This window comes from Lissotriton helveticus, chromosome 2_1 (genome assembly GCF_964261635.1).
Source record: "Lissotriton helveticus chromosome 2_1, aLisHel1.1, whole genome shotgun sequence".
Classification (NCBI taxonomy): domain Eukaryota; kingdom Metazoa; phylum Chordata; class Amphibia; order Caudata; family Salamandridae; genus Lissotriton; species Lissotriton helveticus.
In genome coordinates, this window is record NC_136059.1 from 1385414289 (window position 1) to 1385441465 (window position 27177).

Sequence of the window (27177 nt, forward strand, 5' to 3'; positions counted from 1 at the left end):
TAGACATCTGAACGCTTGATCCTTTCTCTGGCAGAATTTGGTTTCAGACAAGGGCTGGGGACTCTAAATCAATGCGTGACCTTGGATCTGCTAATCGGTAAATATTCTTGTGTTAAAGGTGGCACATTGTACCTTTGCTTTTCAGAAATAAGCAGCACATTTGACTTAGTTGATCATTCCGTCATTTGGCCAACCTTGCTTGCCCTTGGTGTCCCTAGACCAATTATTTGTTTCTTGGCCAGGTTGTACAAGACATTAACAAATAAAGTTCGGTTTGGACACCCTGGTGAGAACACCCTGAATTTCAATGTGAAAAGAACCATCCGGCAAGGTTGCATCCTTGCCCCCTATTGTTTTCCTTGTTTATTAACGAGGCAGACAAGGCCCTTCAGGTGGTCCAAGAAGATGGCCTACGAGTCACCGGGAGTCTTATACCAGTGCTATTATATGCAGACACCACTGTTTTAATTTCTAGGACACCGGTTGGCTTACATAGATTATTGAACACATTTGGAAAATGTTTCTCTGCAAGGAAATTAGTGGTTAATAAAACTAAAACTTTTACCATGATATGCGGTGACAAGCAAACAAGCATTGGCATAGCCAATAGGTCTCACCTTTGGGACCTTATAAGTATTTAGTTATGCAGCACAGTATCCTTACTGCAACAACATTAACTGTTATATGGCTAAACACTTATAGGATCCCAAAGGCAAGACCTATTGGCTTTGCCAATGCTTGTTAGAACTGCTTGTGCAGATCACCGGCAGGACCCGAGCCACTTAAAGCCCTGACTGTACCTGGACCTGTGGCCTGTATGACTTTGGTCAGGCGATGATCTGCAGCAACGTAGGCTGCAGTATGAAATGCACTACAGTACAGTGGCGCCCTGCCTTGCGGTTGACATTGGTCTAATGACATTCTATATCTATTCACAGCTGCCTCTGATGATAATGTACGGGTGAGCCCCCACGCGGCTGTTGTACTGCCTCCACTCAGCCAGTATATGAGTGCTGTGCTGAAAGTCATGTTCCTAGACGCAGAGAACATTAATAACATGTTGGTGGCAGCTGGAGTATTTCATTATAATTAAAGGGCAAAGGGTGTCACAGATTGAGAGCCAGACTTCCTGCTGCTGAAAGGGTATTTATCTGCATGTTGACTTTCGACTGAACAAGTTAAGTGAGTCAACTTTTTAAAGCAATGTCTGCGGACCACCGTGCACGTTATGCGCATTCGGTTTCTGTAACAACTAAAAGGGTCCGGCTTGGAGGAGTCATAAGGAAGTACGGCCCGCTCTGTGAAATATTACAGCTGTTGGAGGCAGAGAGTGCTTTATGTATGAGGCCGGGGGCTGGTGCAGTTACTTACCTTTGGAGTAAATCACTCAAGGTATGAGGCAAGTGTTTGGTTTTGAATAACAGTGTATGGAGGATTCATGCAGAGTAATAATGGACCCTATGTTTACGTGGCAGAAATACAGCTGCAGATTGTTTCCAGGTTTGGCTTCTGTTTGTGAAAGACCCAGTTTTCAGTAAGGAAGAAAGCTAATCATTGTAGAAACATCGTACACACACACACACACACACACATACACACACGCATGCACTCAGTCACACTAGCTTGCACGCAGACACACATACACACACTCAAGCAAACACAGACACACTCACACAGAGACACACAGACACACACTCATACAGACACACACGGACACACACAAAATCACGCAGACACATTCTAAACTCTGGATAGTGGTGGTAGACATGATATGTTATAATAAAGAAAAGACTCCTAGTGTGTGGCGTTTCTAAAGGGGGGGGCACAGGAGGCTGCAGGGGGAAAAGTAAAGAGGTGCGGGTGTGCAGGTCACCGTTGAGGTGAGAGGGTAAACTGCTGGGGTGCAACCAGCATAAATCCCGTGGTTTGATTGTCAGAGCATCTCACAGTGGGGGGAGGAGGGTGGCGGGGCTTTCATTGGGAAAGGAAAAGTCACACACGGGGCAGAAAAAATGAATCCCCTCAGCACAAGCTCCGTGGAGCGTGCTTAAACAAGCCCGGAAGTGGTGCCTAGCAGAGCCAATTAAAGTCAGAAGATGCACACCTAAAACCAAACTTTGGGTGGGAAAGGGGGGTGAGTGGAAGGGACGTTGGGATACTCTTTTGAAGAATGTTTGAGGCTTGAAAAAGTAAACAAGTGGGAGGGGTGGAGGGAGTGCACGTGCATGCGCAAAGAAGCAGCTGTTTGCTTTTTTTCAAAGCACACACTCGTGCTTGTGGCGCGCCACTGCGCACTCCCGCAAGCTGTATGCTGCCACAAGCACGAGTATGTGCTTGGAAAAAGAGCTGCACGACCGCTAAAGTTCTCCTATGCAGCGCATGCGCGCTGCATAGGCGAGACCTAAAAATGTAGTTAACACTTTCTGCTATTTAGGCATTATATATGTAAGCAATGGGTCATGGCTGCATGAGCTAACTAATGATAGAGCTAAAATAAGTAGAAGGGCCTATGGGATTTTTAGGTTCTCAGCAAAATTGGCCAGTCACCCAACCAGAACTATGGTAGCGATTTATAATGCTAGAGTAGTTGCTACCGCTACCTATGGGGCTGGTGGTTATGTTTTTAAATAACAAATAATTGCAGGTCGAACAAAACTGTTTTTAAAAACGTTTACTATGTTTATGAATCCCAGCCTCTACGGAGATTGCTCACCGGGAGGTTCGGCTTCAGTATTTAGAGGACTTGCTCATGCTACTCCAAGGTTTGCTGAAAGTGACTATGTTGAACCATGATATTTTAAAAACTCAGAAAATGCACCTTTTTAAAATTGAGGGAGAATTACATGGCATTAGGGGGCAAATGCCATCAATGTTAAGACCGGTCTCGGACCCTGTATTGACAGCCCCGCTGAGAGAGGGGGATGAGGAGGTTGGAAATGTTGATCCCCCAATGGTTAACCTTGATGTAGAATTACCAACTACTAATCATGATGTTTATGTTTCAAGGTGGCCAATGTTGGTAAAAAGAAGGGGAGGATATAGAACCTGTGGGTTGCCAAAACGCGCGAAAATGGTAAGAAGAAATGTACGAAGAAATATTGAAACAGGAGTAAGGAAAATGACTAGGGAGCATAAGGATCGTATAGGAGTATCTGAACAAGTATTTAAGTATGAACCCTTCAAAGTAGTGAGAGAAACAGGAATGGCAAGAATAATTGCAGAGAAACCAGCAAGGGTGTTAGTAAAAAAGGAGAGCTGTAATAGGAAACAAAACCTCCAGGATAAGGAGTTAAAAAATAAAAACCAATTGCCTCTCAATGTACCAAGAACTCCTGGCCTTATGACTTCCCCTAATGATAAGTTATTTCGGGGTATTAGCCTGGAGGAAGGGGAAAGACATAATACTCAACTGCCACCGAGGGGATTTAGATTGGAAGGTGAGGAGGTTAAAGGGAATAAGTGGCTTTATTTCGAAAAAAGTGCGAAAGGGAAGGGGTGGGAGAAAAACGAAGAAAAGCTCCTATTTAAATAGATCCAACCTTCTTAACTCATTTGCCCACTGCCGAAATTTAAAAGGAATAGGATCCAAAGACCTTCGGCAAGTGGGATTTCAAGTATCCTGGGATGGCAAGGAGTTTACTAGAGTACAGTTCTATTCTGACCTGGTCCAAGCTGCAGTGATAAATGCAGAGAAGGAAATACGTAAAGAAGGGATTAGGCTAGTGCCCCAATAGGAGGCCGTACCAGAATTTACTGCTCCGCAACAGAAAACTTTCCTACGTTTTCATGCAGGCCTAGGTAAAAGACAAGTGAAGCTACCTGGAAATGAAGTGGACCAAGGGTTGGAAAATTTCAAAATAGTAATAAATAATTCAGACCCGATGAAAGCATGGAAAAACTGGAGCTATAGTGTAAGCCCCGCAGGCCCTTCTCAGCGCTATATGGAGGGAACTGAATTTAACGGGATGCTGAGCGATGTAGAATAGGTAATGGGGCAGCCACATGGCATAAAACTGGTCTCCTGGAATAAAAATGTTCTTGGAACACAGTTAAAACAGGAATTTTTAACAAAGCTCTCGAAAAATAACGAGATCATGTGTATACAAGAGACCTGGCTTTGTGGCGAGCCCCGCGTAGTTGAAGGATTTCAACAAATCCATCGTCCAGCGATAAAGTCTAGCTCTGGCCGTGCGGCAGGTGGCTCATTGATTTTATTGTCAACAAACTTAGTGATTAGGGTATCACAGTTACCTGTGACATGTAAGTGGCTTTTGGCCTGTAGGATTTCGACAACGTTTGTTGACAACAAATATGAAAATATATTGATTTTAAATGTTTATATGCAATGGGGCTCACAGGAGGAATATGGGATTGAAGTGCGACAGTTTAAGAATGATTTGGATAAATTATGTGATAAATATGGGACTGATTTAATTTTGTTGGTGGGAGATTTTAATCATAAATGAAACCCAAAATTGTTAGATCTTTGGTATACAAAAATTCCGGATTCATGCGATATAAAAAAAGCAGAGTTTTATGAAAATATAATATCAACTGATGCTGTTAAGCTCGGAAATTACCTAGCGTCAAAAAGTCTTTTCGGCTTAAATGGCAGGCAAGCTCAAGATTGCCCGGCAAAAAAAACGTTTAAATATGGGAATCAGAATTGCCCGATTGATTATGTTTTCATGCTGGCTTGGAACTTTGAATTAGTATCAGACTTTAGGATTAGCCCTTCGGAGTGTAGTGACCATACCCTAATAAAATTAGAGTTGGTAATATCCCCCCAGGTTGCTTGCGATAAAGTCATATTACAAGAGATGGAATATCCCAAGCGGATAACCACCCGGCTATCGGATTTTTATATAGAAAGGTTAACACGCCTGCAACAAAATGTTAACCTAGGATGCGTGAGCGGCCAAGACTTACCATGGTATGTTGACAAAATAGATCAAGTAGTTAAATGTATCCGTATAGAATTAAGAACAGATGTTAGGGCACCCAAGGATAAAGAAAGGAGGCAGGCAAAACAAGGAAATTGGTTTAATATAGCTTGCTTAAATAAGAAAAAAGAACTCAGGAAAGAAGAACGTACTTTACGCAAAAAAGTCGACCAGAGAGGATTTACCTCACTTATACATAATGCCAAAAGGGCCCACAAAGAATTGTGTTGGGGGAAAATTATTGGAGGCAATAGAAGCTAAGAACATTCGTCAGTTCTGGATGCTAATAAAATCAGCTACAGAATCTTCTGTTGCCACAATGATTTGTGTAGTTGAAGAGGGGGCATGGGAAGACTATTTACAGGAATTATATTCCCTGGAGAGGGAGATTGAAGAGGAGAGCCCAAAAGATTGGAGCGGCATAGCAGAGAACTTAAAACCAGATTACTCAATAGCTAATGCTCTTAGTACAATAAGAACTTTGAACTTAACAAGAGCAGCTGGCCCAGATAATCTACCAGCACTGATAATAAATTCAAACCAGTCCTGGTGGGCAGAATTCTTCTCGAAGATGTTTTTAGCAACAAGGGAAGATTGCCATAAATTGGAAGGATGCAATAATTAGGCCGATACACAAGAATGGGGATGTATATGGCCGAAAGAATTATAGACTAATTAGCCTGTTAGATATAGGAGAAAAGATTTTTAAGAAAATACTATTAGGTAAATTAAAGCATTGGGTAGAACAGAGATCCATTGTTCCAGTTGAACAAGGAAGGTTTAAAGAAGGTCACTCCACAATGGATCATTGTTTCGCCCTGTGGGCATTGGCCAGGAAATCGATAGAGCAAAATGGCAAACTGTTTTGTTGCTTTGTCGACTTCCGGGCAGCTTTCGATTCGGTGGATCGTAATAGCCTTTGGGAAGTCCTGGAAAATTATGGAATACCGGATGGTATTTTAATTATTTTAAAAGAGTTACACAGTGACAACTGGGCCCAGGTCATTAGCGATACAAAGGGGTCACTAACTCACAAAATACCTGTAAAGAACGGTCTTAGACAGGGGTGCATGTTGGCGCCACTGCTTTTTTCAATTTTTCTAGCAGATCTCCCCACAGTGCTGGAAATTGAAAGAAGCGCGAACCCGAGTATTAACAGAAAGAAAGTGTCCTGTCTTTTGTAAGTCGACGACCTTGTGATCCTTGACCAAACCGAAATGGGTCTCCAAAGAAAATTAAATGTTTAAAAATTATTGTGATAAAAAGTTTTTAACCGTAAACATGGAAAAAACAAAGGTCTTACGATTTGGGAAGAGAGTTAAAAATAAAAATTTTAATTGGTTTTAAGGATAAGATAAATTAGAAATCGTAAGCGAATATAAATACCTAGGCCTTTGGTTTGATAGTGCATTGAAGTGGGGTTCTCACTTGGAGGCACAAGCTGCAAAAGCCTTTTCCTCAGTCTGCGGTCTGAAAAAATGTAACAAAGAATATGGCGACATGTCACATAGACCCATGCTAAATGCATTTGAAGCAATGATCCCCCCTCAAGTTCTGTATGGTGCAGAAGTGCTCTACTTGAGTGGCAAAAGGATGTGGGATCGGGAAGAAGGAAAGATTTTAAAAATGCTGCTGTCTTTATCCAGTAGTACCATGATTCAAGCAATCAGAATGGAGGTAGGACTTATAGCCTGGAATGTAAAGACCCAAATGTCCCTACTGAGATTCTGGAAATACCAGGAGCCAGAAGGCATGCAAAAGGTCTCAACATGGTCCAGAGAGGAAATCCTAACGAGTAGACTCGTGTGGGCACGGGATGTAAGGAAAACCCTCCAGACCGTAGCGGCGTATCTATAGTTGAACCTTTGGCAGCCATCCCTGGACATAGTCTTTACCAAGAGAATGCTAAGAGAATAAGGGCTCCAATACTCTAGATCACAAGACCATGACTATTTGAGGGAGAAAACATCGGTTAACTGGGTAAGGAGTGCATGGGAAAGGGAGGACCGGTTTCCATATCTAGATTTCTTGCCCAATAAATGTCTAAGACACGAAATCCTACGGGTTCGTGTGGGCATTAATCCTTGAATGTCGGAAGGAAAAATAAATATTTAACAACAAGGGGTGGTGATGGACAGAGTTTCTGAATTAAGCAGAATACTCTCACCCAGTCAAGAGATCAGGGCTAGATCCAACACCGTTTTTTAGCTCACTGCACCATCCCAGTTCAGAACCTGGCCATATGCAAATTAGTCTGTTCCTGTCCCAATGCATGATGGGAATAGGGCAAACCAAACTACCAAGCCAATTCTTACACTGGGAAGGAAACAAGCTTCCGGGGACCGGTTTCTGGCATTTCAGCCGTCGTCGGCCCGGCTTGCTTGAATCCTGATGGTGCAATGAGCAAGGGACTCACATCTGAGTATACCCTTCCACACTTAGGGTGGACAAAATATTTAACAACAAGGGGTGGTGATGGACAGAGTTTCTGAATTAAGCAGAATACTCTCACCCAGTCAAGAGATCAGGGCTAGATCCAACACCGTTTTTTAGCTCACTGCACCATCCCAGTTCAGAACCTGGCCATATGCAAATTAGTCTGTTCCTGTCCCAATGCATGATGGGAATAGGGCAAACCAAACTACCAAGCCAATTCTTACACTGGGAAGGAAACAAGCTTCCGGGGACCGGTTTCTGGCATTTCAGCCGTCGTCGGCCCGGCTTGCTTGAATCCTGATGGTGCAATGAGCAAGGGACTCACATCTGAGTATACCCTTCCACACTTAGGGTGGACAAAATATTTAACAACAAGGGGTGGTGATGGACAGAGTTTCTGAATTAAGCAGAATACTCTCACCCAGTCAAGAGATCAGGGCTAGATCCAACACCGTTTTTTAGCTCACTGCACCATCCCAAGCAAAAATAAAAGCAGCACTGATTCAAATGGATGGTATTTGTAAATGTGGCCTGGGGTAGAAAATTATATTTTGCACATACTGCTTGATTGCACATTGATTTTAGCTATACGGAAAGTATTTTTATGGCCAATATTTTTAAAATATAAGGTGAATTCACGTGCTCAAGCGGCCTGTCTTCTTATGGATATGCTATCCCTAGATATTACAATCGCTTTGGGGAAATTCCTGAAAGCAATACACGACTTTATAAAGGAGAACTTAAAAGAGGGATGCTGATTTTACATTTTTTAATATGTCCCCCTAAAAATGAGAACTTATGGATGAGAATTTTATGGCTTTATTTATATTTTAGAAATTGTGCTAAAATGAAATGTGTCTTTTACTATGTTATCACTATGAGGATCCAAAAGCTGTGTATGGTTTTAAAGACTATGGTCTAAATAAACATTGTTTATATCTCTCTCTCTCATGCTACGTCCCTTGCTTCTCTGGCACTCTATTTGTATTAAAGATGAGACCAGCTTCACCAAAACAATTATATTTGATTGTCCTTGGACAAAGCGCTGAGCATTCCTTAATTAGGCTACATCAATTCCATTTTAAGCAGTCTGTTTAAGATGCCAATCCGGTACAATCCCTCTCAGGTGAACTCTTTAACCAAATTGTCTATTAAAGATACCTTTTTGAATTATCGAAGGGAAACTCTTAAGAGATCTGAAGCGGGAAAGCCAACTGTTATGTTTTACATGTTGCTTTTGCTGGAAGAGGGTTGTCAATTTATCTAGGATTATTAATTTATCATATTGTTTTGTATTAACTAAATTCTGATTTGGGACCGTCCATCTTTTTGGTGGCCTTCCCTACAATGAAATCCTACCCTCCAGATATGATTTCCTGTCCCTGTGATGGGCGGAGCAAGCAAAGTAAAGCTCATTTTAAGTTATTTTGTGATTTCTATTTGAATTTGAGAAGTTTTTATCTAAAACCCCTTTTGGTAGCACAGAACATCAGATCACATATTGCCGCCCTGAAATGTATGCTTGACTAAAATGAATGCAGGATCTGTTTTAACGTTGCACTTTTTATCCTAAAAGCAATAAAGGCTCAAAAAAGTATCATGTCTTAAATGTTGGAGGACTATAGAATTATTAACTTGATTCAATGTCTAGTACCTGTAAACAATTAATAGGGAAGACATTATTTATTTATATTAGGTACTGTTTAGGATTGTGACTACCGGTTTTAATGTTATCTGTTTTCCTGTACCCACTTTTATGGCTGTTTAAATATGCTGAATAAAGTTTTGAATCAAATTGCCTTACAAGTGCTGCTAACTAAGATGTATTAACAATGCAATAACATCTTTCACATCGGTATAAAGAAATATAGTCGGACAAAACCACTAATATTTTTATAATATTTTTGTGTGTCATTCTGTAATTTTCCAATGCATTTATGCTGAAGATATTAAATCATGACAGTTTGAGAACTACATAATTTTGTTTCCTAGTGTTATTTTATGTTTTTATGGCATTCTTTTTTCCTCTTCCAATGAATGCATAATTTTTCATGCAATAAAAAATAGAAATGTGTGATATTCCTATCATGTCTACATCCCATTTAAAATATATAAAATGGATATTTATTTGTATTCATGACTTTTGTTATTATATTATTGTTTTCTTAAGAGTCTCTTAACTTCAGTAATGATAGTTATTGTGATGTCATCGGAATTAAGGTAAGGTGACATCACTCTCTGCGAGACTTCGGTGTCAAATGTCATATGATGTCAATTTCTGCAACTTCATTGGGCCCAAGTGAGGTTAGGTGATGTCACTTCCGCTATACCTGTCATTTTGTTGAACTAATGCATATGATGCCAACACTCCTGATTTTGGCGAGAGATTGAAGGTTTTTAAGACAAAGTGAAGATATTTTAGTGTTCCATTTCTCTACTCATATGCGAGAAAATACATTTCTCCTGATTCCGGACTGTAAACTATCCTCTTGAGTGTTCCAAAATATTAGCATTTCTGCACTCCATAGACAAATCCCTTGCCACCAAACCAGGACACTGGGTTCTCAAGCCTGCATAATAACTGCAATCAAGTCCCCACTCATCTTCACAATTATGGCAGGAGGAAAAGGAGCCCAGTTTGTAGCATGTCACAAAATAAGCTAGCACAGTAAGGGGTATATTCACAAGCCCCTATTGCCACCACAACGCCACTTTCAGTGACGTTGTAATGGCGATGCTGGCCGCGCTTTATTCACAAGGCAGTGTTAGGCAACTTAAAGTGGCTTAATGCTGCCTTGTGAATAATGCACCCTTTTCACGCTGTATTTAGCGTGAAAGGGGCGTGCAGTGGGAGTTGCGGTGGGTGTTCCACCACAACATCCATTGATTCACAAGGGCAGCGTAAATAGGAGGCAGTGCCAAAATGAAGACCAGGAAAATCCTGGTCTTGAACAGGCGAAACGAGGAGAAATGCTTTATTTCTCCTCGTTTTAGCTTTTGCCATCTGTCCTGCCTCATGCAACACAAATGGAAAAAAGCAAATTGCCATTGTTTGTGTATGTACAGGAATGTGTCCCTTCCTGTACATAAACAAACCTTTTTTTTTAATTCCATTCTGTTACTTTCATGTGTGCTGCATAAAGCAGCACACATGAAAGGGAGATAATTGCATTTAGGATTGTTTATGTGCAGGAAGGGATCCCTTCCTATACAAAAACAAACCTTCCCTGCACACAGACACCCTTGCACTCTGGTGCAAGGTTGCCTGCGTTAGCTCTGAGTTGTTAAACTTAGTGCCATCGCAGGGGGAACCGCAAGGCTGCACCATATCCTTGTGAATATGGCGCAGCCTTGTGTTTCCGAAGTGGCGGAGAGAGGCGTTAGGCCAAGAACGCCTCTCTCCACCACTTCCTTGTGAATATCCCCCTTCACTTTTTAGTGTATAACGTTCCTTTAAAGCTAAGGGGAGGGGCAAAGGTGTAATAATTATTAGTTCAGCAGGTGAAGTGGCATCGGAAACTAGGGAATGAGGCGTCCACCATACCACATTATGACTTTTAGTACCGAAACTGAGAACGAAGGAGGAATATTCTTGATAGTCTTAGGATCCTTGGTATTCATATTACACTACATTTGAAGGCAGCACAGACTTCTTTGAATGCAGCAATTAAATAATTGCTCATTTTCTACAAGTAATCATCACTAAGGCTCTCTTTTAGACACCAGGACTTCTTTTTCATCATCAAACTTGTGCGAGATCAGGTGGAAAGCAAAGTGAGAAAGAATGAAGAGAAAGGTAGAAAACAGTGAAAAGGTAGGCATCAGGGATACAATAGTAGAGCCTGCAAGACTGGTGATATAAAGAGTTACAACGTGTAGGGTGGTAGAAGAAAGAGGCATGAAGTGGAATCAAAACTAGGCAACCTTGATATTTAGCCACATCAGCGTCAGGCTGCTTTGAAAGACTTTGGGCCTTTTCTTTTTTCAAATTGAGCATGGCATAATTTAGGGCAGTTCAGCGTCCAAGAAGGGCTTCTTTTTAATGAAATTTAATTCAGGCCATTTACAGGTCTATCTTGACAGTGCAGCTGTCGCCAGACATTATGTGATCCAATTAAAGAAGGACTTTAAGAATCACTACCAGAAGAAGGGTTGCGACACCGCCCACATATTGGTAGCTAGGAGTATACGTTTGATTGGGCAGAAGTTGCGCGCTGCCACAAAAAGTGCTTGTCCTCCACACAGCTGTGATCATTTTGTTATTCATCCAGCTGCCATACCTTGAATTTTCAGCTGCACACACATGACACAATGCTATTAAAGTGTCTTAGATAACTAGGTCATTTACAGTGTTTGGTTTTCTCTGGCAGCAGCACAAATAATAGGAGGGGCAGCCATTAATGTTAACCTTCAGAGTGCAGCACTAAAGGCTGCCCTGGACTCAGTTGGTTATGGCAAATGAGCATTGCTGCTGGCCTGATCTGTTTATTATGAAAAGTTACGATAAAGGAAAAAAGGCCTGACATATTGATTGTGAAAAGCATATGTTAAAGTCAATAGGTATTTAAGGGTATATTGTTATTACTCTCTATTAAAGCCTACAGATAAGTATTATGTTACATAGACTATCACTGATTACCATATTAGGCACCTTTGCACCAATTGTGCAAGGGTGCCTGCTTTGCGGGGATGATTATTTTTGTGCAGGAAGGGAAGCCTTCCTGCACAAAAACAATCACAAGAGGCTTTTTCTTTTTTCTATGTGTGCTGCATTCTGATATTTCTCCTCGTTGTGCCTCCCTTATGCCTCTCCTGGGGAGGCGTATGTTTTTTCCGCTGCATCAGAGTTAAGATTTCTCGTAAATCTGGGTCAGTGTCAAAAAGCCATGTATGATGCAGGGAACGCCCACAGCAATACCCATTGCACACCCCTTTAATGCAGAAAACTGCTTTAAAGGGAACGATATTTACAAAGCAGCATTACGCAAAAAAAGTGGCTTAGTGCTTCCTGGTAAATACAGAGCAGGCTTCTGAGCCACCAGAGCATCACATAAAATGAAGCACCGTTGGCCCCCTCAGTATCTCAGAATGCTGATTTCCTTAGGTTAACAGGTAGAAAACAGGTATGCACAATGTTGCTCCCACTCCCTTATAAAATGGCCATTGTTTAGCCATATTGTGCGCGTATCAGATGAATAACTAAACTCAAGTCTTCGCCCTACCCCGGGTCCTGCTGTCTTTCAAGAGTACCTGCAGTGTAGGCGTTGTATATGGTGACCGTGTTTTCCACCAATATTCATCCCAGGCAGGCTCCAGATTTTGCTCAAGGCTTGGTTACTACTCAGTTCCAGGGCCGTCAGCCCTAACAATACCTGCAAGCACCATAGGTGGCCGCAGCTCTGCTCGTGTAGCCAGGTGCCGCACTGTCCTTCACAAGCCTCCGTAGTCTCTTACTTGCCATTCTCAGATACCTTAATCCAGGAGACCATTCATTAGAGGTTTGCAAACTTGCTGTTATTCTGATGCCATATTAGCTCCGCCACTTCCATGTACATATACATGCCAATCTTGATCTCTACATCATTGAAGGCCTACCAGGCTAAAGGGTAATGCAAGATTCAGTGTTTCTCCATTTTTGAACTCTCATATTTTCACATTTACTTTTATGTTCTTCATGTCCATGAATTCCTCTGCTTCCTACTATACATGTATGTCAGTCAATCAAGAAACTTTATTCGGTCGATTTGACCATCGAAGTATAATGGGTACAGGATAGTAAATTCACCAACACTTACAATAAATACTGATGTTACTATATACAACATTAGCTGACAATAAATACATCTTCATAAGAAGGTTAAAAATAGATAAAACATTGTGAGTTTAAAAAGAGAAAAGAGAAATTTAAACTTGTCGATAAAAAACATACATTAGCAATAAACAATTATTAAAACATGCAACTAATGTCTAATAGGTGCAGTTTCCTTGGTTCATCTGAGTAGCTCCTTTAGTTGAGTAGACTAAGCTTACAAATATCATAATAAAAAGAAGCTTCATATTGATAAAGTTAAGCGCAAACATGAGCTCCAAACAGAGATCTCAGACATAAAAAATAAGAGTGGAAGCTGTAGAAGAAAAGTGCTAGTGCTTGTAACACAGGAATACCACTGTACATACTTGTGATTTAGCTAGTACAAATGCAGATTACAGTGTTTTACCCTAATAAAGGGGAAACAAATGCGCAAATAAATAGGGCATATATACATAATAAAAAAGTCTGCTTCGTTTCCATAGCATTTCAAGCCCGTAGTACAATTTGTGAACATTTACTTTCGAGACCACAGTCAAGATAACAAAACTACAGATACTAGTGCTAATGGTGTAACATGCTCTAACTATATCTGTAAACTAAAAGGGCTGGGTGAAGTTAGAGAGCTACAGTAAGTAGGTTAGGCTTTCTCCAGTCTTAGTCTTCTTAAAAGCCACATTTTCCCCAGACATTTGGCCACTGCACAAAACAGTGGCCTAGAGTCTGTTTTTAGAACACGCAGTGCCTCTTGATGGCATTGGGTACCCATCAACCTACAGATGGGGGCTAACCACTTGAGCCTTGGGGATTTGTACAGTGGGCATGCCCAAAAACAAGCTTAATCATCTCATGCGCTCCTGAGCAATGGGGACAGCAGCGTAGTGTGTCTTCAGATCCCCGCTGCCATTCAGCTGTAAATGAATTCAGTGGGAGAGTGCCATATCTGAACTGTATGTATAGCTTTCTATCATTTGGGATGGTGATTACCTCCATATACTGCTCATACATACTAAATAGCTTGAATTCAAGAACTTCTGTTGTATGGCGGCCACCTGCTAGTGATACATTTATCTGGTCTACCCAATTCCAATAGCAGGTCTTGATGCAGTCCCTACTAGGTAGCTAACTAATATCAGACTCAGCCCACAGATTCCCCAGACCAACCGCAGTAAGGAATTTTTTAATGTTACTAAACCACCCAATTTTTTTCGAACGGTCTAAACTACAAGCTTCTTCAAGGGCAGCCACATAGTGGATAAGCTCAGGTGTTTTTTTCAGATGTAACCAAATAATAATGGAGTGTAATCTGGCCTTGTCCACTATTGTGGATCTACACATATCGTGTCTAAGAGGGAGCAGTGGAGTACTCTGCAAAAGGGTGCAAAGGGACCGCAGGAATTTATTTTCAGTGCGGAGAAGACCCTCAAGGTTATCAAACCCCCAAAGTTCAGCTTACCACTTTCTGATCATAGATTTAGAGTAATGCTGCTATCGGCCTAGTTTGTTAAGCCCTGTGTTCCTTCAGTAATGCCCCTGTAGTTTTCCTCTGCTGGAGGTTCTGTTTCAAGATGTGATGTTTCCAGGACATTTTCTCCTCAAACGTTACGCCCAAGTAATCAAAAGTGTCAACTCTCTCTAGGGGCGTCCCATCCAGCAATAGTTTGCCCTTGAATGATTTATGTGGATTTAACCTCATGAGCTTTGTTTTTGAGCAGTTAATCTCTAATCCTCTCGATTTACAGAAGGACATGAAGCAATCAAGCAGCAACTGAAGGCAACTGGGGTTTTTTGAGACCAGGAGGGTATCATCCGCAAACAGTAAGGTTGTAATTTTCACTCCTCCCAATTTGGAGGCTTCCGCTTGAACCTCAGCTAGGTACTTCACCACTCCTTTTATGAACAGTGAAAAAAGAGTGGGAGCCAGGACGCAACCCTGCCGTACCCTCTAGCAACTTTGATTGGATCTGTCAACTGCCTTTGGTCTCTCCACCTCACCCTTGCATAGTTTCCCTCATGTAGCCGTATAAGAAGAGTCAAAATGTCATGTGGGAGCCTCTGGTCATGTAAAACCTGCCATAGTGTAGGCCTGGGTATAAGATCAAAAGCTGACTTTAGATCAATTAAGGCAGTATACAGACTACCCTGTTCTAGTAGAACTGTCTTCCAGGCCAGCATGGAAAAACGAAAAACTTGATCAACGGTGCTCACTTTCTTCCTGAACCCTGCTTGGTAGGGTGATAGTATGTTGTTTTCCTCCATCAAATCTGTGATTTTGTTTAATAGAGCACGGGAGAAAACCTTCTGAGCGGCATCAAGTAAGCTGATTGGCCTATAGTTGGGGGGGTAGTGAACAATCCCCCTTCTTAAATACTGGGATAACTTTGCCTCCCCTCCAGGACGGGGGTATTGGAGCCCCTGCGGCAATTCCATTTGCTAATGTCAGAATATAGTTAGCCCAGTTCAGGATGTCGCTCAGGAAAACATCTCTAGGTATGCCATCAGGGCCTTTGTTATTAATTGTAGTGCAACTACTTTGCGCTATCTCCGCTGAGGAAAAAAGATTGATACTAAGTTGGTTACTTCTATGATCCATGAGGGGACCTTCTGAATCTTTTACTTCTGATCCTGTATAAACTGCTGAGAAATGTTCGTACCATGCAGCTTCAGATATTACTTGTAGGTGGTTTCGATTTTTCAGCATTGCCCCTCGTAAGAATCAGCCAGAAGAGCTGGGAATCTTTCCTTTGAAAGGCTTCACGAATTTTAACCCAGCAGTTTTCAGTCCACTCCTTTTTTGCTTCGGCCTGAGCTTTTTTGTATTATTTCGTCACCAGTCGTATCCCTCTACTTGAATTGCTCTTATCACGGCTGCCAGCTCAAGCCGCAGCTTTTTACATTTCGGGGTGAATCAGGAGAAGTGATTATTGTCTGATATCTTCTTGCCGTGAGACATTGGAAGAATAAAATGAGAAGAAGCTCAGAAAACAAGAACGTGTGGGTGGTCGTTATTGCTGAAAGCTCATCCTGTTTCAGTAGTAGATCACTAAGAATGTTAGTACTGTTCAAAAGTGCTTGATTATTAGCTTCCAGCTTACGTTCATCAATAGCTACTCATGCCCACTTAAGACACCTATTGTTATTTGTGGGGCATATCTCCTTAGTTGCAAGCTTCGCAGCAATAGAGCATGAGTTCTCCACCCAACTATTGTTCATTGTAAGGTCAAGGGGGTTATGATCACCATCTGGGGTTTCTCCAACAATCATATCCAATACATCAGGCCACAGTCTCAGATCAGTAGTACGTAGTCAATTCGGCTCACATTGTCCGTTCTATCGAATGTATTTGCCACCTTCCTATCAGATACGGTGCGGCCACTGGCTGCCCTGAGACCGTACTCAAGAGTGAGGGCTTGAAGATGTAGGGCAGTTTGGGTCCATTTTTTGATAGGTTGAAGATCAAGTAGAGAAACATGCCACATCTCATCTACCATGTTGGTGTCTGTAGGATTATCTATACCCAGTGGTTCAAACGTAGTATTAAAGTCTCCTGCTATTAGGAACGATGATAAGGACTCTCTTTCTTCAAGGCAATCTTCCAAGGCCTGTATGGTTGGTGATATTGAGCCCTCTTTGGTGCCACGGGCATCAACGTCATAAATGTCCAGCCCCTTGCCGTTCTTGCCCCTCAGGTTGATCGCAAGCATATCTGGGCTGTTGATCTTGATCACCGTGATGGCGCATTGTAATTTGATCTTTATCCAGATCAGCAGTCCGCCAAGCAGCCGCCCAGTCTACTTTTCAAAGCTGGGCATCAAAGTGTACTGAACCCAGTGGGGGAGTTCCACCTTAGATCTTAAACCTGCCACATTCCATGTAAGTATACGGAGTTTAGACGTCGATTCTACTGGGCCGCTTCGAGTTGCCTGGAAATCCTCCATTACATTGAACGTCTGTGGTGGGGTAGTGCATACTTTCTGGTCTAAACTTAGCAGTGGAGTAATGCCGATATTAGCTGACAAAGAATCTGGCAGCTCCGTGGTGGTTAGCTTGAGCTTCAGTGGCAAGACACTATATAGGGCCCCGGCCTGATTGCACTCAATGGAAGATGGCAATATATTGGTTGAGTGGCACAAAATTGGGGGGTTTCAAAGACCTGCTCCACCTGTCAATCAATTAGGACCAAAGGTGAACCTATCCCCAACTGGGTGTCATGCCTTCTATTTGCTTGAGTCTGGAACATGGCGGGGGGTTATACTTCATCTATATATTAGTGGAAGTGGGTGAGCATGATCTTGCCTCCAATGCTATAAGATTATGAACCAGGGTCTCATCTTGTGTAATTCAATTGAATCGGTCGGTGAGGTGTTATAAGTTAGCCGTCTTGCCCAGGAGATGTTCTCTCTAATTACCAACCTACACCCTCTTGTTTACCGGGTCCAATTTATTGCTTTGTCAATCAAAGAATGTTTGTCTTCTTATTTAGCTAGGGATGGTGGAACTTTTGGTACATTGATAAAGAAAATACTTTTAGAGAGAGGTCTGTGTCGATCATACCTCGGGCTGTGAGGATACTCTAACTCAGCTGACTGAGTATCATTTGATCCTGCTGGCTTCCGAACCTTTGCCTCTACTTGTCTTGAGTGCCACGATTATATGGACATAAGAGGGACAGGAGGTGCTAAGTTATTAGAAAGTATAGGTGGAACATTGGTACCTTGCAACGTATCCTGTCTGCGTTGAGGGCTCGGTAGCTTGGTGTGAGAGGCCTCTCTAAGTTGTTCATTAGCCATCAGTGTCTTAACTTGTTTGGTAAGTGCTACAATTAACGAGTTAAGTATGGTAACTTTATCCCTAAGATCAGAGATGATCCTATGTATTTCCAGTCCTACTGACGGAACCTTAAAACTCCCTCCCCTCTCTTGTCTTGAACCTCTATCGCAGGGACTGGATGTACTGTAACTTGGGTTACCAGTGAGGGTATCCAACCTTCTTCCTGACCTCTTGTTGGGCTTTCAGATAGACCTTATAACAGAGAATAACGGTTAGTAGTAGAAACGTTAAAGATGGTATTGCTTGAACCACTATTGGCCATCTCTGCTACATCTATAAGGTCTTCACTTGAGCTTTTATCTTTCACCTCATCGGGTGAAAAAGTTAATCCTTTATCACTAATGGCTTTTGCTGAATCAAGACGGGGCAAATATCTAGCACCGATGCCATAGTTGTTGCGCTACGCGTAGTGCGCTTAAAAAAAATGGACGGGATTCTTTTAATCGGGTTAGAAGTAAGGCTGGGGAGAGGGGGAGGGTTGGAAACGCTAGGCGAATGCTGAGTATCTGAGACAGCTGGAATCAGAACCGGGTCTAATATATCATGGCATTCTACCAGAAGATCATCAATACGGTTAAGAACACAATTGGTAGCACTGAGTTTTGGGGTCGCCTTGTATTTACTAACTTTCCTGCGCGGACCTTCACTCTTCCCATCCCCCTCTTTATCAACAGACTTCCTTTTTCCTATAATAGTAGATCAATATGTGGAGGTGCTTTGATGTGCAAATCAGAGAACAATTTAGTGAACCCATACAAATAATCTATATAGCCTTGATTGCACCAATAGGAAATGAGAACAGAATGAAAGAGACCCTGGATCAACAGCTCAAGGAAGAGAGGCTCACTAGTAACCTTTAGGTTTAAACAAAATAACAAAAGAGCATGACGAATTCTATATTATGTTATTAACTCAGTTTTTGAAGTATAACAGAGAGCAGAGTCCCATACAGTTCCAGCTGGAATAGGAGCGCGAGGACAGGAAGCCAAGAGGGGTGGCCCTGCCCTGCCTCTTCCTGCCGATGACAGGGCGCAGGACAGGCCCGCCCTTGGTCCAGGCTTGGCCTGGGCGCGGCCCGCACCTGTCTCATGTTGCGGGATGACTTTAGCACTTTTAAACGCGATAGTGACTCCTCCCTCCTGGGAGGCAGATGACTTGTAGGGCTTGAAGTCCCCTCAGGAGCGGCAGCAGCAACAGACCCAACAGCGTCCCATGCCGCGGGATGACTTTACTGCTTTTAAGCGCGATGGTGACTCCCAACCAAGTAGTGAAGTGGAAACTGTGTGTGAAGTGCACTTATATACCTAAAGGCCTCTGGTGACAACTACACAACCAACGGACTACAACGAGAACAACAAAAATGCATTCTGAAATATTTGTAATATTTGGCTTAGCGCCTAGAGTCATTCAGAAACAAAACTCTAAGCACAAAATGGAGACCTGAAGAGTTTCTCAGAAAACCAAGGACTCCTGAGCTCTGGGCCTTAGGGCGGCATAGTCCATCATTCCAGATGTTATCTTCTTAAAGACGCCCGGCTGTATGACTATAGAATCAGTCCAGACGGAGCTTGCACCTGTTTTTATTGTTTGCACTGATTAGCAGTGTTCTGCATTTTTCTGCCATCAATAAAGGACAGCGCAATTTTAAAGATTTAGTGCCTACAAGACGGCAACCTTTATAGCGTCATATGACTTTGTGTCCAACCGCTCTAAGTGACCACCACCCCCCAAATAAGCCCCTGTTGCTCACTCCGCCCTATGGACAGTCAGGATCCAAAGAGGAGGGCTTGACAATTCAGGGACACCACACAAGTAATCAGAGACCTGGGTCGCCACTGGCATAAAAACTCACAAGAGAGGTATCCAGTGCCCGCTGGCTGGTTCGCGAGCTGGAGGGGAGGCCTGACCAAACATGCCTGCAATGCGCAGAACACTTAGTGGCGTGGTTGAAAATCCAGGAGTGGTGGAAGGACACCATCCTGACACAATGTGAGTATGACCCTTGTGAGCGAGACAAAACACACTACTTTGTGAGGGTGATCACCAACGAGAACTAAAACAAGGTTAGGGCGCGAAACCGAAACCACGGTTGTAGCGCAGGAGACGCCGTCGCCGTGCGTGTGCACGTTGGCTGTCCCTGCGCAAGCTGTAATGAGAAGACACACCGAGCCGAGGTAGGGGATGTATGTGTGTAAGCGCCGGGGGGGCGGGGGGTTCTGTATGTATGTGTGTGTGTGTGTGGGTGCGTGTGTGTATGCGCAGCTGCGGGGAGGGGGGTGGGGGGGTTCTCTATGTGTGTGTGTGCGTGCGTGTGTGCTTCCAAGGAACCATGAGAGATAGGAAGCGCATGCGACCTGATCCCAGTTCGCAAGGTTGCGCGTGCACATCACTTGTCTCCTGTCTCCCTTGACTCCTTGAAAGCAGAAACGATTACAATAGAGTTTCGCAGCGACGATCGCTTCGCGATCGGTTCGCAGTGCGAAACCTAATATAAAAAGGAGTGCTATCCAGGCGTGTCAATTCGAGTTTCATGTGTACTGTTTCACGACCGGAACAAACAACACCGGCTCCCTTCCACGGGACAGGACTGCACTATACATGTATGTTCTTACAGACATCTAAAGGCTGACTGGAATAACCTTGCAAATCACATATGTAAAATAACTCATCACTCTGAAACCACCCTGGCAGAAAATGTAAATTTTCTGCATACCAACGTATACAATATTCCATAACACACTATGGGGTGATGCATTGTGGACAATTAAAGACAAAGGGTCTGATTCAAAAAGGGAAACCAAGCTTTGGTGTGAGTTTACGATGTTTTCCTATTTACAAAGGTATTTTACAAGTAGTATCTTTACGGCTGCAGAGTCTCACTCATGGGGGAGGCGCCACACATAGATAGATAGGACAGTCCTATCTTTTTGTCCACCTTGAGTGCAGAGATTCCACACGGTAAAGATACTACTCGCAAAATACCTTGGTGAGCAGGTAAACGTGGAAAAACGTGTAAGTTTACCTTTGTGATTCGGGCCCAGGATCTCATGGAGGCATAAGTGCAGGGCTTAATTTGAGCCTTTGGTTCCTGCAGAGGCCACTTCATGGTATTTTATTTAGATTTAGACCACACACTAAATGGGGGTATGTTGCAATGAAATGAGGATCCAATTCCAGGGTAACTTAAGATGCTATTTATTCAGATAGTAGGTTCAAGATGAAAGGTACATCGTATCCCACACTCGTTGCCAAAAGTTGCAATTAAACGATGATCCAATTCCAGGGTAACTTAAGATGGTGTTTATGCAGATAGTGGGTTCAAGATAAAAGGTACAGAGAGCCTCACCAGGAGCAGCCTTCCTGCTGCTCAGCTCATCCTGCAACTCTCAGCATCACTCATCCAACATTCCACAGCGCCATCCACACCAATATTACACACCACACACACACTGGCTGAGCAGCAGGTACAACAGGGTATCTGTGGGCATTCACTGCCTTCTTAATGACAACCCTCCAGCCCATCTGCTGAGAACAACCAGGTACATACCTCCAGGGCACAAGTCGTAAAAAAAGAAGTGGGGGGACGCTGTCACTGGAAGTGACGTCACAACAGGAAGTGACATCACGAAAGGTGCAAAGGTCCTAGAGAGGCCAAAGAGTGAAGTCCAGCTGTTTGGCAAGGGGGATGGCGTCCGCCGGTAAAATAAGTTGGGGGACCCCGCGTGGTACCCCGACTCGAGCCCTGCCTACCTCTACCCTACAAACACCTTGTACGCAAAAAACACCAAACTTGCAGATCGTGTACAGCAAGGTTCTATTCGCAGGAGTAAATGTCCATAGATCTAGATTCTGCGAATCACTAATGACCTTTTGTGCCCACAAACTTCACCTTTTGAGCATCAAAGTAGGTGTACAAAACTTGTTGTGTATCGGCTTCTTTGTGTGGAAGTGTACATGAACAATCTGAAAGTATTTAATAGAGACCAGACAGTGCTCATAACCTGCGTGTTTCTTCTGGAGTAGGATTTCAAGTCACTTAAAAACTGTCTTCCATTGAAACATTTATTGCATGTATCTGAAAGTATGGGAAGCTGTGTGATTGGCAAAAGGCCCGCCGGATGGACGGTTGAAGCATCGCCTGCTGGTGCTGTTCCAACGCTGGCTAAAGCAGAATAGTATTTGTTTCTGGTGCAACGCCAAATAAAACTTCTTTTACTGTGGAGTTTTTTTTTTTACTTTGTTTAAAGGGTAGAAGTTAAGAGTTTAAAATGTGTTTCCGGCGAAGAATGTGCTCCGAAGTGTCCTGCCATGCGTTATCTGATGTAGGGCTGAACATGCTTATAAATGTTATTATAAATCTCTTATATAGTCTATGATTGTTTCCGGGTTACTACTAGGTCCCAATTGTAATAGGGTACAATGGAGGTAGCGTAGCCAAACATTCCCGCAGGATCTAAGCATAACTGTGTGGTCAACCTCTGCGTCGAGGAGCTCCAAGGTGAGTTTTGGCGTGTGTAAGGTTAGCTACCGGATCTGAATCTGAAAATAAGACTTACTGGCTACAAACTTGCATCTTTTAAGACCGCACCATGGATATCATAGCTCTCGGTGTCTCCGCCTGGTAGAACAAAGGCATGGTTCACTGAGAAATTTGAAATTTTATATGTCATAAGTTTACCTCTAAGTTTTCCATACAGCTACTCAATTTATTTAGGGATTGATAGAAGTCCCTTTTGTATTGTTCTTGGAAAGTTAGGAAAAAATGCTTAAACTGCAGGATTTCCAGGCCATTGGTTAGTCATATGGTGCGAACATACCTCAACTTTTCTTATTTTTGTCTCCATGTATAAAATACTATTTGTATGAGGAGAAATCTCTTTGCTAACAGGAATAGGTTATTTGGGGCAACATTTACACTGGTTTTAACTCTTAATTGTAACATTTTGATTATTGCGACTGTTAGTAAATTAGTACTATTGGTAAAATCTGCACAAATACCCATTGTTTTCATTCTATCCCTAACGCTTGAGTCTAAATTAACCTGTAATTGTAAAATTGCATATTTACACTTTTATGCAAGTATGTAGATAAATGCAGGAGTAGTTATGTGCCCACTACTCAGGACTAGTCCAGCTCTTTTCCCTGGAGTGGCCTGGGTACTAGTCGCCACCAACCAGCAGGAAGTTGTGGTTCACCCTGACCTTTTGGTTCTGTTTTCAGGTAAGGCCTGGATCCCCAAGCAGCAGCCAGTCGACCCAGTGTTTGAAAATGTGACTCTGGAGCCAGAACTGGAGGAAGCCCTGGCCAATGCGTCCGACGCTGAGCTCTGTGACATTGCAGGTAGGATTCTTTACATTCACTTTCCATCATGCTTTCCCAACGCTGTGCCCGTTTTTTTTTAATAAGCAGATAACAGCAATTTGTCCAAGTACTTAGGGGAAAATGCTGTTAAATGTGAAAGGGACTTCTGAAGTAGCTGAGTCGGCTCCAGTCCTCATTCTTGTGAGAGCCTCGTGCCCTCCTCCCACGGCAAGGCTTCAAAGAAGGTCATCCTCCTCTTCGGCCTAACTGCGCATGCGCTTCTGGTCCACTGCTGTGACAGAGGACGCCTTTCTGCTGACGTTTCAAAATGAAAAGGCATTTTGGCAAACAGAACCATTCTTTGACAAAAACATACAGTGACAATAACCAGGCGATTAAGGTCCAATCTATACTATGGTACTCCGTGTTACAAAGTATAATCAGAACATTAACACAATTACCATTTTTAGTATTCTTTCATGAGGATAAAATAGGTAGTACATAAAGTAATACAATGATTCAGAAATCTGCAAGGCATTGTTTAGCTTAATGTTTGTGCAGGCTTGAATAGTTACAATTCGGAGATAAATGCGAACATTTAAAATTTCTACTGAGCATAATTTCTTACTGGTTATCAATGCAAAAGCCCCGACAAGTGTTTTTTGCCTACAAGCAATGTATTTAATTTCAGATAGTGTACAAGACAAGCTAAATCAGTAAATCAAGCTGAGCTGCCAATTGTCCTTATGTCACTTGCGACACATTCGGCTAGTCTTCACTAATCACTTCAGTTCATCCTGTAGTGCAGAATCTTGTATTTTCACTTTTCTTACCAAGAGTAAGGGGGTAAATGTCCCCAGCATGCACAGGGTTGTTGGCTATAAAGCCTGTACTTGCTGATGGTGGCCACACTTGATACTGGCACACCTGGCAAATAAGTTTAAGTTGTCAGATTCAAGGCAAATAAATGATTACATTCCTACCCCGGCAATTGCTAGAACAGACGCTTTTCTAAGGGGGCATGATTTACCAATCAAATGTGTGATAGTCAGGAATTGGGAGGAGATTGAACAAATGGCAACCTGTGGAACCTGCTCCAAAAAAGGCACAAGGTCGTATCCTGACTGGTCCTAGCATTTTAGCCAACACATTTTGGCATTCTTGGACATGCAGTTTGTTAGACCTGACAACCTTAGGGTTGTCTTCCCCTCCCTTAACATTTAGCCTACCTCCTCCACTTTTCTGACCTCGTTTTTGGTGGCTTTAGAACACTGTGCACTCTACCTCTGCAGGAAACGACATTTACAATGGAGGCTTAAGCACGTCTGCCGTTTTCACGCAAGTGGAACAACCCTTGCCTTAACCAGGCATATGCAGGTAGGGAGGGAGAGGAACAGGAAGGATTGGTCAGGAAGGACCAGGACGCGGCTTGGTGAGTAAGGCTGGGGCCGGGAGGTGGGTAGGTAAGGGTAGTTTTTAGGGCTGGGGGCAGGTTTTATGGCTCAGGGTGGTGGGCTTGTGTCGTGGTAGTTTTTAGGGCTTATGACTGAGTTTTAGGCTCAGGTCAGCGTGGAAGGGCAGTTTTCAGGGCTGGGGGCTAGTTTTAGGGCTCAGGGTGGGGGAGGAGCTGGGGTTGGGGTAGTTATTTGGGCTGGGGATGGCGTTTAGGGCTCAGGGTAGGGTGTCAGGTAGTTATTAGGGCTGGGGTGGGTAGATTGCAGGCCTGTGTGCCAGCTTTGGGGCTAAGGGCAGGGGGGGCTGGGTGAGCTCTTAATCATGCATATGCCTTTACCAATCATGCCTTTACAATGAAATTCGTTGTAAAGGCATGCGTGTTAAAGATGCGATCGTTGTTAAGACCGTATTGTTATGGCATGCATGGTTTAGGGAGTCGTTGTTCCGTCATAAAACCTATCACTGCTAACCAGTGATAAAGTGCTTGCTCTCTCTCTCTTTAACATGGTAATGTTGACTCATCCCTAATTGGCCTATTTAATTTACGTATAAGTCCCTAGTGAAGTACACTACATGTGCCCTGGGCCTGTAAATCAAATGCTACTAGTGGGACTGCAGCACTTATTGTGCCACTCACTTAAGTTGTCCTCTAACCATGGTTCGGGCTTACCATTGCAAAGCCTGTGAATGCAGTTTACACTGCCATTACGGCCTGGCAAGATAGACCTCTTGCCAGGCCCAAACTATTCCTTTTTGTACATATAAGTCATCCCTAATGTAGGCCCTAGACAACCTACAGGGCAGGGTGCAATGTATTTAAAAGGCAGTACATTTACTTTTAAGTTTTACATGTCCTGGTAGTGAAAATCTCTCAAATTTGTTTGTCACTTCTGCGAGGCCTATCTCCCTATAGGATAACATTGTGATTGCCTTATTAAATATTTTAAGTGTAATTCTCAATTGAAGGGACGGCCTTTTCAAACTTGGTGTCTCTGGAATCACAAATTAAAATCGCAATTTATGGTGAAGTTAGATTTTTATTTGCAATCCCGAAAATGCATCTTTTAGAAAGTTGGTGTTTTTTTTACTTTAGCCATTTGGTGCCTGCTGCCTGTCTCTGATGCATGTCTAGGAAGGATGACAGCTGGACTTTGTGTATTCCCCTTAGACAACCACAGACAATGGGAGATTAGGCCTGACTTGATGGGCCACCATGGCAGGATAGGAGGGAGAAGCTGGACTCAGTCTCACTCACACATGAATAGGCTGTGTCCTTTCCCCACACAAATGATGAACAAAATGCTGAATAAATCATACATTCACCCCCATCAAGAGATCTGGGTTAAATCTGTTGTTCTTTTGCTCACCATGCCACCCCCGTTTTGACCCAGCCATATGCAAATCAGTCTTGACCCTGCTCCTCATAGGAACAGTCCAGCCGGAACTGCCAAGCCAGGTCCTCAGGAAACAAGAATCCAGGGGCTGGTTTTTGGGTATTACCCCTCATCAGCCAAGCTAGCTTGAAACCAGTAACTGCAAACACAACAATGATGGACAGAATGTGGATCAATGTCACACATTCACCCCAGTCCAAAGATCTGGGCCCAAATCCATTGTTTTTCCACTCCACACCACCCTGGGTTAGACAATGGCGATATGCAAATCAGCGCTGACCCTGTGCCCCATGGGAACAGTCCAGTCCGAACTACAAAAGCCATGTCCTTCCCAGAACGGAATCAAGCATCCGAGGACCGGCCCGGTTTCGAGGTAACACCTCTCATCAGCCCGGCTAGCTTGACTCCAGTGGTGTGGAGTGCCTGGGACTCACGTCTGAGCATCCCCAGTACACTTAGAGCGGTAACTGCAAACACAACAATGATGGACAGAATGTGGATCAAAGTCACACATTCACCCCAGTCCAAAGATCTGGGCCCAAATCCATCGTTTTTCCACTCCACACCACCCTGGGTTAGACAATGGCGATATGCAAATCAGCGCTGACCCTGTGCCCCATGGGAACAGTCCAGTCCAAACTACAAAAGCCATGTCCTTCCCAGAACGGAATCAAGCATCCGAGGACCGGCCCGGTTTCGAGGTAACACCTCATCAGCCCGGCTAGCTTGACTCCAGTGGTGTGGAGTGCCTGGGACTCACGTCTGAGCATCCCCAGTACACTTAGAGCGGTAACTGCAAACACAACAATGATGGACAGAATGTGGATCAATGTCACACATTCACCCCAGTCCAAAGATCTGGGCCCAAATCCATCGTTTTTCCACTCCACACCACCCTGGGTTAGACAATTGCGATATGCAAATCAGCGCTGACCCTGTGCCCCATGGGTCCAGTCCGAACTACAAAAGCCATGTCCTTCCCAGAACGGAATCAAGCATCCGAGGACCG

The 27177-nt window shown here is 43.3% G+C and overlaps 1 protein-coding gene across 3 annotated transcripts in view; it reads left to right on the forward strand.

Moving 5' to 3' along the window:
• The window catches only part of TMOD1 (tropomodulin 1), a 696901-nt gene that overhangs the window by 522411 nt on the left and 147313 nt on the right, over nucleotides 1-27177 (forward strand). For all 3 annotated transcript variants that reach the window (XM_078676321.1, XM_078676322.1, XM_078676320.1), the window contains exon 4: nucleotides 23239-23358. In XM_078676321.1, coding sequence (XP_078532447.1) covers nucleotides 23239-23358 — 120 coding nt within the window. The remainder of the gene's footprint in view (nucleotides 1-23238; nucleotides 23359-27177) is intronic.